This window comes from Penicillium subrubescens (assembly GCF_028828155.1).
Source record: "Penicillium subrubescens strain IBT 31985 chromosome Unknown utg000005l_segment0_segment0, whole genome shotgun sequence".
Taxonomy (NCBI): domain Eukaryota; kingdom Fungi; phylum Ascomycota; class Eurotiomycetes; order Eurotiales; family Aspergillaceae; genus Penicillium; species Penicillium subrubescens.
In genome coordinates this window covers 3,757,475-3,772,456 of record NW_026643155.1, presented here as the reverse complement: position 1 = coordinate 3,772,456, position 14,982 = coordinate 3,757,475, and the positions used below count along the sequence as shown (strand labels likewise).

General features: G+C 51.4%; 5 protein-coding genes across 5 annotated transcripts; 4 read left to right on the top strand and 1 right to left on the bottom strand.

The window, feature by feature from the left end:
- Positions 1 to 314: 314 nt before the first annotated feature.
- Positions 315 to 813, top strand: N7473_007869 (uncharacterized protein; the record flags this gene model as incomplete). The annotated part of the gene is made up of 3 exons (XM_057153809.1): positions 315 to 595; positions 655 to 725; positions 794 to 813. 3 exons carry the CDS (start codon positions 315 to 317, stop codon positions 811 to 813), a joined length of 372 nt encoding a protein of 123 aa, XP_057008147.1.
- Positions 814 to 1,330: 517 nt separating this feature from the next.
- N7473_007868 (uncharacterized protein) lies at positions 1,331 to 1,966 on the bottom strand (the record flags this gene model as incomplete). The annotated part of the gene is made up of 1 exon (XM_057153808.1): positions 1,331 to 1,966. The coding sequence occupies one exon, from the start codon at positions 1,964 to 1,966 to the stop codon at positions 1,331 to 1,333; it is 636 nt and encodes a 211-aa protein (XP_057008146.1).
- Positions 1,967 to 5,384: 3,418 nt separating this feature from the next.
- N7473_007867 (putative acyl-CoA dehydrogenase) lies at positions 5,385 to 7,308 on the top strand (the record flags this gene model as incomplete). Its single annotated transcript, XM_057153807.1, has 5 exons — positions 5,385 to 5,499; positions 5,597 to 5,608; positions 5,666 to 5,937; positions 6,011 to 6,752; positions 6,815 to 7,308. 5 exons carry the CDS (start codon positions 5,385 to 5,387, stop codon positions 7,306 to 7,308), a joined length of 1,635 nt encoding a protein of 544 aa, XP_057008145.1.
- Positions 7,309 to 8,454: 1,146 nt separating this feature from the next.
- On the top strand, positions 8,455 to 11,825 carry spt5 (transcription elongation factor spt5; the record flags this gene model as incomplete). The annotated part of the gene is made up of 6 exons (XM_057153806.1): positions 8,455 to 8,547; positions 8,610 to 8,786; positions 8,854 to 10,328; positions 10,383 to 10,961; positions 11,014 to 11,177; positions 11,242 to 11,825. The coding sequence occupies 6 exons, from the start codon at positions 8,455 to 8,457 to the stop codon at positions 11,823 to 11,825; spliced, it is 3,072 nt and encodes a 1,023-aa protein (XP_057008144.1).
- Positions 11,826 to 12,401: 576 nt separating this feature from the next.
- Positions 12,402 to 13,930, top strand: N7473_007865 (MFS transporter; the record flags this gene model as incomplete). Its single annotated transcript, XM_057153805.1, has 2 exons — positions 12,402 to 12,679; positions 12,730 to 13,930. 2 exons carry the CDS (start codon positions 12,402 to 12,404, stop codon positions 13,928 to 13,930), a joined length of 1,479 nt encoding a protein of 492 aa, XP_057008143.1.
- Positions 13,931 to 14,982: the final 1,052 nt, after the last annotated feature.

Here is a 14,982-nt window from a genome sequence, read left to right as displayed (position 1 = left end):
GACGGGTGAGTAGCTGCATGAAGGCTAGTGCTTGCGGGATGAAACCTCGTATTCGGCCCACCTCTTCGTTTAGTTGACTGTCTGTCCTCAAATACTCATCGCCAAGATGCCAAGGGCCCGTATTTCTTCAAGCGCCAGCGGGGAGGCCGCTCATTTCAGCAATGACAGTCGCTCCTGAGAAGTTATGGAGAAGTGCCAACTGAAAAATGCCGGTATCTTGGCGCATCGCTGAGGCACATTGCCTAATATAAAGAGTAAGATGTTCTCCCATATCTTGAATAGCCCCCAGTTAGTCTCCATAATTCCCATCCATTATGCAGCTTTCCTCCCTCCTAATCGGCACCCTCTTTGCCCTGGGTCTCCACGCCGCTCCCGTCGCAGACGATGCCGGGCAGAGCGAAGTCGTTGATGGAAAAAAGCTCTTCGAGCGATCAGGCCAGTTATGTCGAGTGCTTAGTGAACATGTCAACTGTCGCTCTGGACCTGGCACAAACTACGATATCAAAGTTGGACTGTCTTCGTCTTGGACGCGCGGGTATTACTTCACCTGTGTGAAGTCTGGGGAGTGTGTTACGTTGAATGGTGCTGTTAACTGGTAAGCATTAGCACGATATTTGCTATATTGTCTTGGACTTGCAGGCTAACTCCATGGAGTGGCTGGGATTACTTCGAAGAGGATAGGTGCTATGTCAACGGACACTATACTGACAGTTCCTGCACTTTGGGTATGTGTTTTCTTCTAGCCCTGCTTTTACGTGTACGCAACACTGCAGCTCGCTGATATCTGAAATAGCCAAGCTTGGACGTTGTTAGGTGGGAATCTTACGAGGTCTGAATGCCGACAGCTCTCGACGTCTAGGAGGGCAAGGGTGTGATTTGACGCCTCATTCTTAGTGATATAACTCACTAGGATTTCTCAGATACACTTCACGTTTTGATTAGAATAGTGTGGCCTAATGTAGTTTATGTCAACCAAATTCTCTGTAAAATCAGGAGGAACAGAAAGCAGTCAGAACTATGTTGGAAATCATTTAGACCCTTCAAAACGATGTATGTAGTTCATGAGTGACATTAGACATGGCCGCTCGCTCTAACAACAAAAAAGATGTTTCACTCCGTAGAAACCCTGTATTCATACCACATATGCGCCTTGGTTCCTTACGCCCCCTCAATTCTAACCCCCTTCCCAAAAACGTGGATCTCCCTAGCCGTTGACGTCCTTCAGCACTTTCCCCAACGATATGTCTAGGGGCATGTTCTCCGTCGTCTGCTATGTAGGTCTGTGCGATTCGCTCGCAAATGTCGACGTGGGGGTCCGGTGTGGGGAAAATTAGTTGAGTCGGAGGGTTCCGAATGCTCTGAAGTAGCGGTAGAACAGTGCGGTCGAGTACTCCAGCTGGCTCTCCATGCGGTTCAGGATCTCCATAACCCCTTCATCAAGCTCTTCGTGGGGCATGCAGTCGAGGTAGGGATTGATAAGAACTTCGCCATCAAACAACTGGAAGATCTGCGCCACGTTGACCTGGTAGAACGAGCGAGGCCGACTAGCGAAGACGCGGAGGGTGATTTGGGGAGCATGCGCTCTGAACAGCGTGGTGAAGCTTCCCGCATGAGAGGTCAATCCGTCCCAGCCGTTGAGCACAACCATCATGTTTCCGAGTGTAGCCTCCATGATTGCGAGGCGCTGGGCAAAGAAGCGGACAGTTTCTCCGTTGGGAGGCAACTCATCATATGATGACCATGCAAAAGTGTGGAACTCGCAGATACCCGTGATTGGCCCATACGCCTGTTCATAGATTGCCCGGGTGTGTTCAAGACTGGCACGTAGCTGGGCGTCACTCTCTCTTCTGTAGCTTCCGGTTGGGCCTCGGTCGACCGAGCTTCTGGCGACGAAGATGACGTGATTGTAAAATTCTGGCATTCTGGCCGTCGGGGGCGATAGCATGAGCGAAGGCGGGATCGACATGGTGGGATAGGTAGTTAGGCGGATCTGCGGGAGACGACGAGGTAATCATGGAGTCGACGAGGTAAGCGGGGAGTAGGATGGGTGGTTGAGGATGAAGATAACTTGCTGGAAGTTGATATACTGCCTTACCCAGGCAGGCACAGTCTTGAATGTTCCAGTCCTGCTTAATGATTAAGAGGACCGATAATCAAGGCAGCCGTATCAGTTTGATAATGGGACACACCAGGTTAACAGAGCAACAAAGCAATATTAAGAAGGTTCCATAACTGAGACAAGGCCAGCATCCGAAGCAGTATTATGATCAGGCTAGTTGAAGAGGGCCCGACATAAAAGACTAGCGAGCTTGTACATCTCTTCAATAACAAAACTCTTGCTGGTCGGCTTGAAAATACAATATGCTTAATGACCGATATTGTATGAACTATGAAGTCTTGGTGGATTCTGGGGTAGTGGGGCCGGGCCGAACCTTGTGGCAGCAAGGTAACCTGCAGGAGAGCCGCATTGTTCAACAGGGGACAATATCAAAGTACAATGATGCTCAAAATAAATATTGTTCTCTTAAGATCACTGCAAGTGGATTTCTTGTTGTGGTCGACATATTGTCTCCGAGCAACCCAATAAATTTCAGCACCAGGCATCATTCTGTTATTGTGTGTGTGGGTGGAGGCCGAACTTCCCATTTAGGCAATCAGGGCGGGCCCAGTCCTCCACCATCACCTGCCCCCAGCCCTGAAGCTGCCTACATTTCTAGTTTGGGAAGGCACGATCCAGCGTGCCTGCTGGATCCAGCAAGAAAGAGCAAACAACGCCCCAGTTAGTAAATGAGGACTTTCCCGACCCCTTGCCCTCCGGAGTATAAAGGCTTCTTCTCCCCCCCCCCAGATTCCGCTTCTTCTTCCCACTCAAACTCTCCTCCTCCTGCAACCTTAGACCCTCCATCCTCCCAGGATTTGGTCACAAACATCCACTACCACTTGACCTTCATCCTTCTTCCTCACATCTTCATCTCTTTATCCCTCCTGTCCCTGATCAAGGCCTGCCACACACATCCCACCTGACATTGTTCTACTTGTAACACGTCAACACGCATCATGGCTCGCCAAACCTTTGACACATTGAACTTCAATCACTGTCAACACCGTGCCCATACCTCCATGTCACGACACGTCAGCACCTTGACACCTCCACCTGGCCTCACACACTCTTTGACCCTCCACCTTCATGGTAAGTCAACACACTCATCCACCCTCAACATGTTTTGACTTACGTCTTTTCACCTTTAGACACGTCCACACATCGACATGTCCATGGTCATCCACCTTCATCATCCATATGTCCTCCCACGTCACGACACGTCAATACCTTGACATACCTCTATGGTCTCGCATCCCCTTTGCTCTCCACCTTCAGATTATTGACCATCATCCCAAAGGTGCACACCTGACATCTCTAGACGATCTACTCAAGGCTTGACTTGTTTCCTTCTTGAACAGGCATCATGTAGCTGGTACTATCCAGTTTGCGTGTCAGGACAAATTCAAGATTGAGTTGAGTTGACCTTTTCCCCCACGCTCTCCCTTCTCTCATCCTACATCCACATGACACATTTCATTGATCTTCAATCACTGTCATTCCGCTCCACTTCTTCCTGACTTTCCTCCGGTTTGGTTCGCTTCCTTTTTGAACAGGCGTCACGTAGCTGGTACTATCCAGTTTGCGTATCAGGACAAATTCAAAAAGGAATCGAGTTAAGCCACAGCAAACTCTTGACAACCACAATTCCGATATCCGACCCTCGACTCACTGAACTCCTGAGTGGACAGGCGTCATGTAGCCGAGCCATCGTTTTGCATGTCGGGACAAATTCACGAAGGAGTTCAGCCAAATCCCCTTCGAATCCTCGCCGCCTCTTTCTTCTGGAAATCGTCGCCTCGCTTCTCTATCCACCACTTGACACATTGACCTTCAATCACTGTCATCTCCCATCTCTACAGGGCTCACCTCAACTCTTCACAACCTTCATCTACAAGACATCCTCGATCCCTGCACTTGTACTATGCAATTCCTCTTGATCTGGAATGGTAAGTTGTCACCCTTGTAATTATTCAACTTGATGATTTTGTTCTAAACCCGACTTAGACCACCTCATTTTATGGTCGTCGACAATGCGCCGAAAGGAGACATATCAACATCAACTGGTCTCGCTACCCTGCGATGAATGTTTCTTCTCTTCGATCTACGATATTTCCGGTTCAAATATCATCTTATTTGGCGCTTCGTACATACCAATAACAATCATTCATCAACGCTCTGAGCTTTGCTTGTTATATTTCTCTAGACCTTCACTCAGGACTGAATTCCCATTAGATAGAATCAATATTCCTCGTTAGTAGATATCATATATCTCAAAGCTCATGCTTCTAAAATGGAAATCGAAAAGTCTCTCTGCTTGAGGCAGCATTTGACCTACGTCTGTATTCGTACTTCTCGGTGTTCTTTATAAGTTCCAGTGCTGGCCCTTGTCCCTATCGTATCATGACCTAGGCGTTAACAGCCCCCCTTGTCCTTCCCATTAGTACAGTAGTCTCAAAGCCATGTGGAGAACATCATCCATATTAAAATACGCCCTACTCATGTGAAGAACTCTACCACCAAGGAGACGGTGCCTTATCCATGGTAGGCGTAAGTTCTGAGACCCAACCTTGGATCGCTTGATTGGAGAAGTCTAGAATTAAGAACCCGGAGGTGTACAGCCATGACCGAAAGTCACGTGCCATGACTACCGCCGTATCATGGCCTTGTAATTATCCTCTCCTCCATCAGTGAAAACCGATCAGACGAGGAATCGATAATGGTAATGAGCCTCTTGAGTTCTCTTGGAAAGATAAATTTTTTATATTTTCTGTAGTATTGTAGCAAATTAATTACCCCATACTGCCCATGTCCGGGCACAAATCGCAAATGTGCCGATGGCTCCCACTCATGGGCTATTCACATGTTCACATGCGTGCCTTAGCTAAGCAGGGCGCCTCGGCATTTTGTGACAATGATGACGCAGTGGGAGCCAATCACCGACCACAAGTACCGTGATGACCAACCTGATCAGCACCTGTAAGCGACCGAGGAGAAGCAGCTGAAGACCCAAAATCACGTTGAAATGCACGAGGTGGATGCTCCGAGGCATCCCAGAGCTTGAGTCGCATCGTAGTGGACACGGGGGCTGGCTGAATCTGGCGCTGGTCTCCGGGCCTATATATCGCGTGCGCTCCAACTACCCCGGAGTTGACCCTCATTTTTTTTTCTCCCCCACGAATCTCCTTTTTGGACCATATCAGATCTCCCGGTCTCTGTCGTGTAGAATCAAAAGCATTATCTCTTTTTCCCTCTACCCTCCGTCCCTCGACCAGCACACATCACCATGTCTAAGACCTTCAGCAAGGACGCGGTGGCGTCGCATAACAAGGGCGACAGCCTGTGGATTGTGATTGACGAGGATGTTTACGATGTCACCAAGTTCCAAGATGAGCACCCTGGTAAGTTCTTTCTATCTTGAAAAAAAGGCCATGCGACGAGCATCGCGCGGGGCGCATCTTAAAATATCACATGCGCTGACCAAAACATGCTAAATAGGTGGAAAGAAGAGTACGTCATAGCTCAGCCCAAAATGTCGCCGAGAGTTTGAAATTAACATGTGAACAGTTCTCCAGCGAGTTGCCGGAAAGGATGCCTCGAAGCAGTTCTGGAAGTACCACAACGAGGGAATTCTGAAGAAGTACAAGGCCCAGCTGCAGATCGGCTCGCTAGACACAAAGAAGGTGGTTGAGCCTACGCCAGCTCCCGCCCCGGAGCCCAAGAAGGCCGCCCAAGTAGCACAAGCTGCCCCTGCCGACTACAAGCCCGCGGCCACTGCCGAACCCCAAGATCCTTATGGTGATCTGATTCCCTTCGCCGACCCCTCGTGGTACCAGGGTGTAAGTTTTGTCCACTGGCAGTTCTTGGTGGTGTAAACAAGAGCGCTAACGTGTGACTTCATTTTCCTGATAGTACTCCTCCCCTTACTTCAACGACTCTCACGCCGCACTCCGCGAGGAAATCCGCGAATGGGTCGACACCGAGATCGAGCCCTACGTCACCGAGTGGGATGAGGCCAAGAATGTCCCCGACAAGATCTATAAGCAGATGGGTGAGCGCGGCTACTTGGCCGGTCTGCTGGGTGTCAAGTACCCCGAGAAGCACACCCCATACCGGGTCAAGTCCGTGGCGCCGGAGCGCTGGGATCTCTTCCACGAGATGCTGTTGACCGACGAGCTGTCTCGTGCTGGTAGCGGTGGTCTGGTCTGGAACTTGATCGGTGGCTACGGCATTGGTTGCCCGCCCCTGGTCAAGTTTGGTAAGAAGGAGCTCGTTGACCGTATCCTGCCCGGCATTCTGGCTGGTGACAAGCGTATTTGCCTGGCTATTACCGAGCCCGATGCGGGCAGTGACGTCGCCAACCTTGGCTGCGAAGCCAAGCTCTCCGAGGATGGCAAGCATTACATCGTCAACGGAGAGAAAAAGTGGATCACCAACGGCGTCTGGGCTGATTACTTCACCACTGCTGTTCGCACTGGCAAGCCTGGTATGGAAGGCCTCAGCGTGCTGCTGATTGAGCGTGAAGCTGGCGGTGTCAGCACTCGTCGTATGGACTGCCAGGGTGTCTGGAGCAGTGGTACCACCTACGTGACCTTCGAGGACGTCAAGGTCCCTGTCGAGAACCTGATTGGCAAGGAGAACCAGGGCTTCAAGGGTGAGTTTAACCACGTAGCTACCATCGACAACATCACAAGCAAATAACTGACATGATTGCAGTCATCATGACCAACTTCAACCACGAGCGCATCGGCATTGTCATCCAGTGTGTCCGCTTCGCCCGTGTCTGCTACGAGGAGTCCATGAAGTACGCCCACAAGCGCCGCACCTTCGGCAAGAAGTTGATCGACCACCCCGTCATCCGCATGAAGCTGGCCCACATGGCCCGCCAGATCGAGGCGACCTACAACTGGCTGGAGAACATCATCTTCCAGTGCCAGTGCATGGAGGAGACCGAGGCCATGCTCAAGCTCGGCGGTGCCATCGCCGGCCTCAAGGCCCAGTCTACCCAGACCTTCGAGTTCTGCGCCCGTGAGGCCAGTCAGATCTTCGGTGGTCTCAGCTACAGCCGTGGCGGCCAGGGTGGTAAGATCGAGCGCCTGTACCGTGACGTCCGTGCCTACGCTATCCCTGGTGGAAGTGAAGAGATCATGCTGGATCTGAGCATGCGCCAGAGTCTGCGTGTGCACCAGATGTTTGGCATGAAGCTGTAAATGGAGTCTTTGCATTAGAGATTGGCCGTCATAGACCATCTCGTTTTTCTCTTGTCCATGTCTAGGACATCTTTTCTCACGTTCCTCTTCTTGTTGATATGAGGAATTTTTTTTCAGTTAGATATCCCGTCCGGTGTGACGCTTTTTCTTGAGTTATGATTTTACCTTGTACTATCAACTACTTGCCATGCATATTGGCTTTTCGTTTCTATTATGATATCAGAATATAAGGTTATTCAAGATGCTTTTTTGTGTGGGCATATCGCTGCAAATAGATAAATGAGAACATTTTTTTCACCCCAATTCTTTTGAATGTATGGTCTGAGTATTGGTCTCCAATCTCGCAAGCGTATCGTCTAAGAGTCTCAATCGAATCTTGAGTAGCTGTGACTGAGAGTTAAGGTACCCACGAGTTCGATGTGCTGTACTTCCTGAGCGATTACTGAGCACATGGTTTATTATTGGATGCTCAAACTGAATGCTGGCTGATCTGTCTGTCTGTCAAATGGGTTGTGGTAAGCTAAGGTTTGCCGTTGGAGTAGACAGCGTGGGTAGGGGGAGGCATATAGACCAACTGCGCAACCTCCCGCCCCAAGTTCGCCGCGAACTGATGACCAGCTCCTCGACTTCTCCCAATCCCGCATCTGCTGACACAGCCTCCTAGTGTATAAGAACTCTTGTCTCCCTGCGCGCTGTGTCTCTAATCTCTTCTCTTTCATCTTTTCCTTTCACACATCCAGGGTTGCGCCCGTCCTTCAAGTAGGCGGTCGCCCGGTGACAGCCCGCAAAGTCCGCCGAACTGCATTGAATCCAACGCATACGTGGTGGTTACTCTCACTTCCCTTTGACCTTGTCCGGTAGCCTTTCATCCAAGTGAGTTGAGCGCCGGCTTTGGACATTGACATTTGTGGGTCAATCGACTCTCCTCCGCCCGTGTCTTTGTCTCCCAAGCTGCGACTCGCCGCACGGCTTGGGTACGCCAGATCTTCCCATCTCTCACTTCTGCCCGTGCACGCCTTCTTTGCCCGTACTGATCTGTCTGAACGGTCAATACAGACTTGCGACGCATTGTACCGAGACCGAAGCGATCTCGCGGATACGATCCGAGTCACCTTTCACACACCAGTCTAGACATTACGCGGCAATATGTCAAACTTCCTCAATCAGGACTTCGGATCGGACGAGGAGGACGATGACTTCAACCCCCCTGCGGAAGAGTCTGACGTCGAGGATGCCAAGGTGAGAACCAGGCTGTATGGAATGGTACGGAGGGGTGTCACTGACAAAGCTACAATGAAAAGCCCGCGAAAAGACGCGCGAGCTCCGAAGATGCCGCCGATGACGTGAAATACGACGGCGGCGCTGCTGAAGACTACGACGCCAAGGAGGCCGTAGACGATGATGAAGGCGCCGAGGATGGCGAGGAGAACGGTGATGAGGACGATGACGAGGAGGATGAGGACGATGAGCAGGCTGTGGTTTGTACTTCCTATTCAGCTTCAATTAGCCAAAGCATCGGTCCTAACCCATGATTCTGTTTTCTAGGAACATCCTCGCAAGCGCAGGAGAGGCGGTGTTCACTCCTTCTTCGAAGAAGAGGCTGGTGTCGATGAAGAAGAAGACGAAGCCGAAGATGAGGAGGATGAGCTCGCCGAGTTTGGTACCGAAATGCATCCCGATGATCTCGATGCTCTGCCTGCCGGCGCAGAGACCGATGATCGCCGTCACCGACAGCTCGATCGCCAGCGTGAGCTGGACGCTACAATGGACGCCGAGAAGCAGGCACAGATGCTCAAGGAGCGCTACGGACGAAACCGCGCCGCTGCAACGGATGCCCTCGTGGTTCCCAAACGACTACTCCTCCCTAGTGTGGAGGACCCCAGCATTTGGGGCTGCCGCTGCAAGCCCGGCAAGGAGAAGGAGGTCATCTACTCTATCCAGAAGCGCATGGAAGAACGACCCGCCAATTCGCGTAACCCAATCCGACTCATTTCCGCATTCGAGCGTGGAAACATCATGCAGGGTTGGTTCTACTGTGAGGCGCGCCGCCAAGCCGATGTCACCGACGCCCTGGAAGGTATTGCGTTTTACTATCCTTCTCAGAAGATGACCTTGGTTCCGGTCAAGGAGATGCCCGATCTGTTGCGCGTCCAGAAATCTGAGGAGCTTATGCCTGGTGGTTGGGTCCGCATCAAGAGAGGCACATACCAGTTTGATCTTGCCCAGATTGAGGAAGTCGAGACTAACGGATTGAACGTCACCGTACGACTGGTCCCCCGCCTGGACTACGGTATGAATGACGACAATGCCCCTATGCTCGGCCCTGATGGCAAGCGAAAGCGTGCTGCCGTCAACAAAGTCAGACCTCCGCAACGCCCATTCAGCGAGGCAGAGGCCAAGAAGAAGCATGCCAAGCACCTTTCCGCTACATCTGGATTGGGTGGCAAGTCATGGAGCTACCTCAACGATACCTACATTGATGGCTTCCTCATCAAGGACATGCGTGTCCAGCACTTGATCACGAAGAACGTCAACCCCCGGCTGGAGGAAGTGACCATGTTTGCTCGGGGAGGAGAAGATGGAACCGCCAACCTGGACTTGGCATCTCTCGCGGAGACATTGAAGAACTCCACCGCTGAGGATTCCTATCAGCCTGGTGATCCTGTCGAGGTGTACCGTGGAGAACAGCAGGGCTTGATTGGCCGAACTGTCTCGACCCGGGGTGATATTGTCTCACTTCAAGTCACCGAGGGCGACCTGGCTGGCCAGACCATTGACGCTCCGATTCGCACCCTTCGCAAGCGCTTCCGCGAGGGTGACCATGTCAAGGTCATCGGGGGCAGTCGCTATCAGAATGAACTTGGTATGGTTGTTCAAGTCAAGGACGACACTGTTACCCTGCTCAGCGACATGAGTATGCAGGAGATCACAGTTTTCAGCAAAGATCTCCGCCTTTCTGCTGAGATGGCCGCTGATGGCCAACTCGGCATTTACGATGTCCACGATCTTGTTCAGCTTGAGTGAGTACACGACAAGGCCTTTTCTATACTTTGAATAGTGCTAACCTGGCGTAGTGCTGCGACCGTTGCGTGTGTGATCAAGGTCGATCGTGAATCTCTTCGTGTTGTGGACCAGAACGGTTCTCTTCGAAATGTCCTGCCCACTCAGATTGCTAATAAGCTTGCTCCTCGACGAGATGCTGTTGCAACTGATCGCAATGGAGCAGAGATCCGGAATGGTGATACTGTCCGTGAGGTCTATGGAGAGCAGCGAAGTGGAGTTATTACTCACATCTACCGCTCCTTCCTCTTCTTGCATAACAAAGCCCAGACCGAGAACGCCGGTATCTCAGTCGTGCGAACCACTAATGTTGTTACCGTGTCTGCCAGAGGTGGCCGCCCTACTGGCCCTGATTTGACCAAGATGAACCCTGCTCTGGCTATGCAGACTCCGGGTGGTGGTAATCCAAACATGCCACCTCCTCGTCAGGGTGGTCGGGATCGACTGATCGGAAAGACTGTTGCTGTCCGCAAGGGCCGTTACAAGGGGCTTGTTGGTATTGTTCGCGACTCTGACGATAAGACCGCCACAGTCGAACTGTACACAGCCAACAAGCCAGTTCTATTACCACGGGAAATTCTCGTTCCCAAAGAGTATGTCATTCTTGTCTGCTGCTGAATTTCTCATCACTAATTCTTTGTTTAGTCCGGTCTCTAAGCAGACATTGGAAATTGGTGGAAGACCAAGCTCACGTACCCCGTCCTATTCGGGCTCTGGCGCCCAAGGTGGTGGTTGGCAGGGTGGCCGTACTCCTATGGCTGGGGCCGATTCTTCAAGAACCCCGGCCTGGGGTGGCTCTTCATCCCGAAGTAAGTTCAAGGCCTCGTACTTTGCTCCTCTAATTTGGGTCCGCCTTCTAACAAACCTTTGTAGCTCCTGCCTGGGGAGGTTTGAGCGGCTCCCGTACTCCTGCTTGGAAGAACGATGGATCACGTACCTCCAATCCTTATGCGGAAGGAAATCGTACCGCCTATGGTGGCTTGGGCAACCGCACGCCAGCCTGGAACTCTGGATCTCGCACGCCACATGATTCTGGCTCTGGTTACGATGCCTTTGCTTCTGGATCGCGCACTCCAGCTTGGGGTGCCGGAGGTGCTGGTAACCGTACCCCTGCGTGGGGTGGCTTGCCCAATAGCCGTGATCAGCGTGATTTCGACGATGCCCCAACACCAGGTGGAGGCTACTCTGCTCCCACCCCGGGTGCCTACGGCGCTCCTACTCCTGGTGCTTCTGCGCCGACCCCTGGCGCATGGGCTGACAATGCTCCAACGCCCGGCGGAGCTTTCAGTGCTCCAACCCCTGGTGGACTGCCCAAGCGCGGAGGCTACGATGCTCCTACCCCTGCAGCCTTTGACGCACCCACACCAGCGATGGGCGGCATTGCTGCTACCCCTGGCGCCGGCTATGCCGATGATGATGGTGGTCCTCGTTACGACGAGGGCACGTCGAGCCCGTAAATGTCTCTCGTTCCTTTCTAGTTCTACACCGTCCCGACACACTGCAAAAAGTTCGTCGACTCAACACAGCATGGATTTTAGATTTGAATGGGGGTGGGATCTGCTTCACATATGTATTCTATTTCGAACTCTGGACGTAATCTCTTCAGAACAGCTGCAAATGAAAATTCATTTGAGAGAATCCTGGTGCGAAGTTTCATGAAGGATTGACCCTGTAGCCCTACTAATGACTCGCCAGCATAGTGATGTCCGCTGCTCGATCATATCTTGCATCATATCTACTGTCTATCTCATGGACACTAGCTTCTCGGCCGAGGTCGCCCATTTCGCGTTAGTCTTCATTAGTCTCCAACTCCATTTCTTGCGCAATCTCCACGCCGAATTTCCGAAGTCGGGACCGGCCGCCCGAGTCTCCAGTTCTCGGCTAAACAGAACAAATGCCGAGCTCAGATCCGCTCATCAAACCCCCTCAATCCATGGGGTAGCTTTTCTTTTCTTTGTAAAAAAACCATCCTGGTGAGGGCCGTGGCAAGACGAGGGCTGAACTAGACGGTTTAGGAATGACCAGTATATACGATGTGGCGCTTCTGGTTTCGTCGCGATGTCGTTGAGAATTCGGGCGAGAAAAGCGAAATCACGCTTGACCCTGAGTATATGGTTAAATGGGATGCTAATGACCAGTTAAACCCGCAAAATTGGCCTGTTTCGTTCAAGTGGTGGGTGACGTTTCAGTTGGGGATGCTTGCTTTGGCTGGGAGTCTTGGTTCAAGTATTATCACTCCTGCCGATAATATTATTGCCGAGTATGTTGGGGTGAGTAGTGAGGTGGCGGTTTTAGATGTCTCATTGTACCTGTGAGTGATTAGGTTGTCTTCTTTTTGGATACTGCTAACCTCTTCTCTAGCGTTGGCTTCGTCTTCGGGCCTATCATCTGGGCGCCCGTTTCTGAAATCTGGGGTCGCAGAGTGAGCATTCTTCCACCAGTCTTTTGCCAGGCCCTTCTTGCTATTGGCACAGCAAGAAGCACAAATGCGGCTTCGGTGTATTGTACACGCTTCTTTGCTGGCTTCTTCGGCTCTGCTCCCATCAGCAATGTCATCGCTGCACTCGGTGATATCTGGAGTCGAGAGACACGAGGCGTGGCTGTCAGCTTGTACGCAGTGGCTGTGAACGGTGGTCCGGCAATTGGTCCCGTTATTGGCGCTGCAATTATCTTGAACCCACGTCTTGACTGGCGTTGGTGCAGTTACATCTTGGCTATCTGGGTCTTCGTCACATTCATCATGGCCTACTTCTTCCTACCCGAGATGTATCCACTGGTTTTGTTGAAGAGGAAGGCGCAGACGCTTCGCAAGGAGAGGAATGATCCTCGATACTTCCATCCGCATGAGCATATTCAACTTGATGTTCACTCCATCGTGACCAAACAGCTTTCTCGGCCAATGAAGATGCTTTTCACGGAGCCGATCGTAACCTGCATTGCAATATACGCTTCCTTTGTCTACGGTGTGATGTACCTCACGTTGGAGGTATTTCCTATCGTATTCCAGGAAATTCGAGGATGGAATCCTCTCATCGGTTCCCTGCCTTTCCTGGCACTACTGATCGGTGTCATATCCTCCGTTGGTCTTAACATCTGGAACCAATACCGCTATAACCGGATCGCCAAAGCAGCCAATGGACAAGCTGTCCCCGAAGCTCGATTACCGCCCATGGCCTTCGGCTCTGTATTCTTCGTCATTGGTGCATTTTGGTTCGCTTGGACCGCAGAACCTCCTCACCACTGGATCCTACCTTGCCTCGCAGCGTTGTTTATCGGAGTCGGCTTCAACTGCATTTTCCAACAGTGTTTGAACTTCCTCGTTGATGTTTATGGAATCTATGCTGCCAGTTCCACAGCTGCGGTAACTTTCCTTCGAAGTATAATGGCGGCTGGTCTTCCTTTGGCAGCCAGGCCAATGATTCAGGCTCTGGGTGTTGGCCCGGGTGTGTCGATTATCGGCGCTGTCGCTGCTGTATTGCTGCCAATTCCATTTTTGTTTATGAAATATGGACCGCGGATACGGAGATTGTCGAAGCTTGTGCCTGAGAAGGTTAATGGATGAGATGTGAAAGGGACACCAATAAAGGCTGGCCAAAGAGGTCAATAAGATGCGGGCCATTAATGAAGGAAGGCTAGATTTGAAAATTCAAGCGAGAATCCTTGAAGGGACTATTATTGACCAGGGCCAGGGTCCAGCTTCGATTGTTGGTAAACTGTTGGATAATCCCTGTGCTGCTATTGCCCCGTTGCCCCATTGCCCCGCAGGTTGTATGACCAGGCTTGTAGCTGTCCATTGTCTTTGCCATATAAACCCTCAAACTTCTTTTCATGCCACGTGCCTTTCTACCATGTGCTTCTGGTGGCTGAAATGTCTCTCAGGCTCCCCTTGGAGTTAATCCTGACAGTCGCGGAGTTTTTGCGATCTTCGGATCTCTTAAATTTAATTCGAAGCTTTCCCAAAATCGCCTCCCTTTTGCATATTCGACATATCCAAGCCCATGTCGAGGATGAACACAATATAATTTACCTGATTGTGGAACAGGGGCTTGATGAGTTGATCGAACCCCTCGCGAGATGGATCCAACAGAGCCCTATCATCCCTGAATACGAAGGGTGGACGCCTCTTCATCAAGCAATCGGGCACGCCAATGAAGCAGACGGAACCGCAAATCAACGGATGGTGAAAGCCCTAGTTCGCGCTGGCTCCGAGATATCGACACAGGATCAACACGGCAGAACTGCCCTTCATCTTGCCTGCGATAGAGACGCAAATGGGATTATCCGGTTTCTCCTAGACCACGGCGCAGACCCGTCCGCGATGGATCACTGTCACGAAACACCCTTACACGAGGCGTGTGGAAAGAATTTACACACGTTGTTTGACGCTGACAGGGACCCGAGCCCCCGAGATATGTCACTCAAGGTGAATCCAGAGAGTGCTGTAAGGATGCTTCTTGAGGCCGGGGCAGATCCTTGTGTTCGCAATAAAAATGGGTTTGCCGTACTGCATAAGGCGGTCGCCCACGATGTCGCTAATTGTATGCGACTGTTTCTTGAATTCGGCGCTGATATCGCCCTGCGAGATGCTAATGGCCGTACCCCGTTTATGCTCGC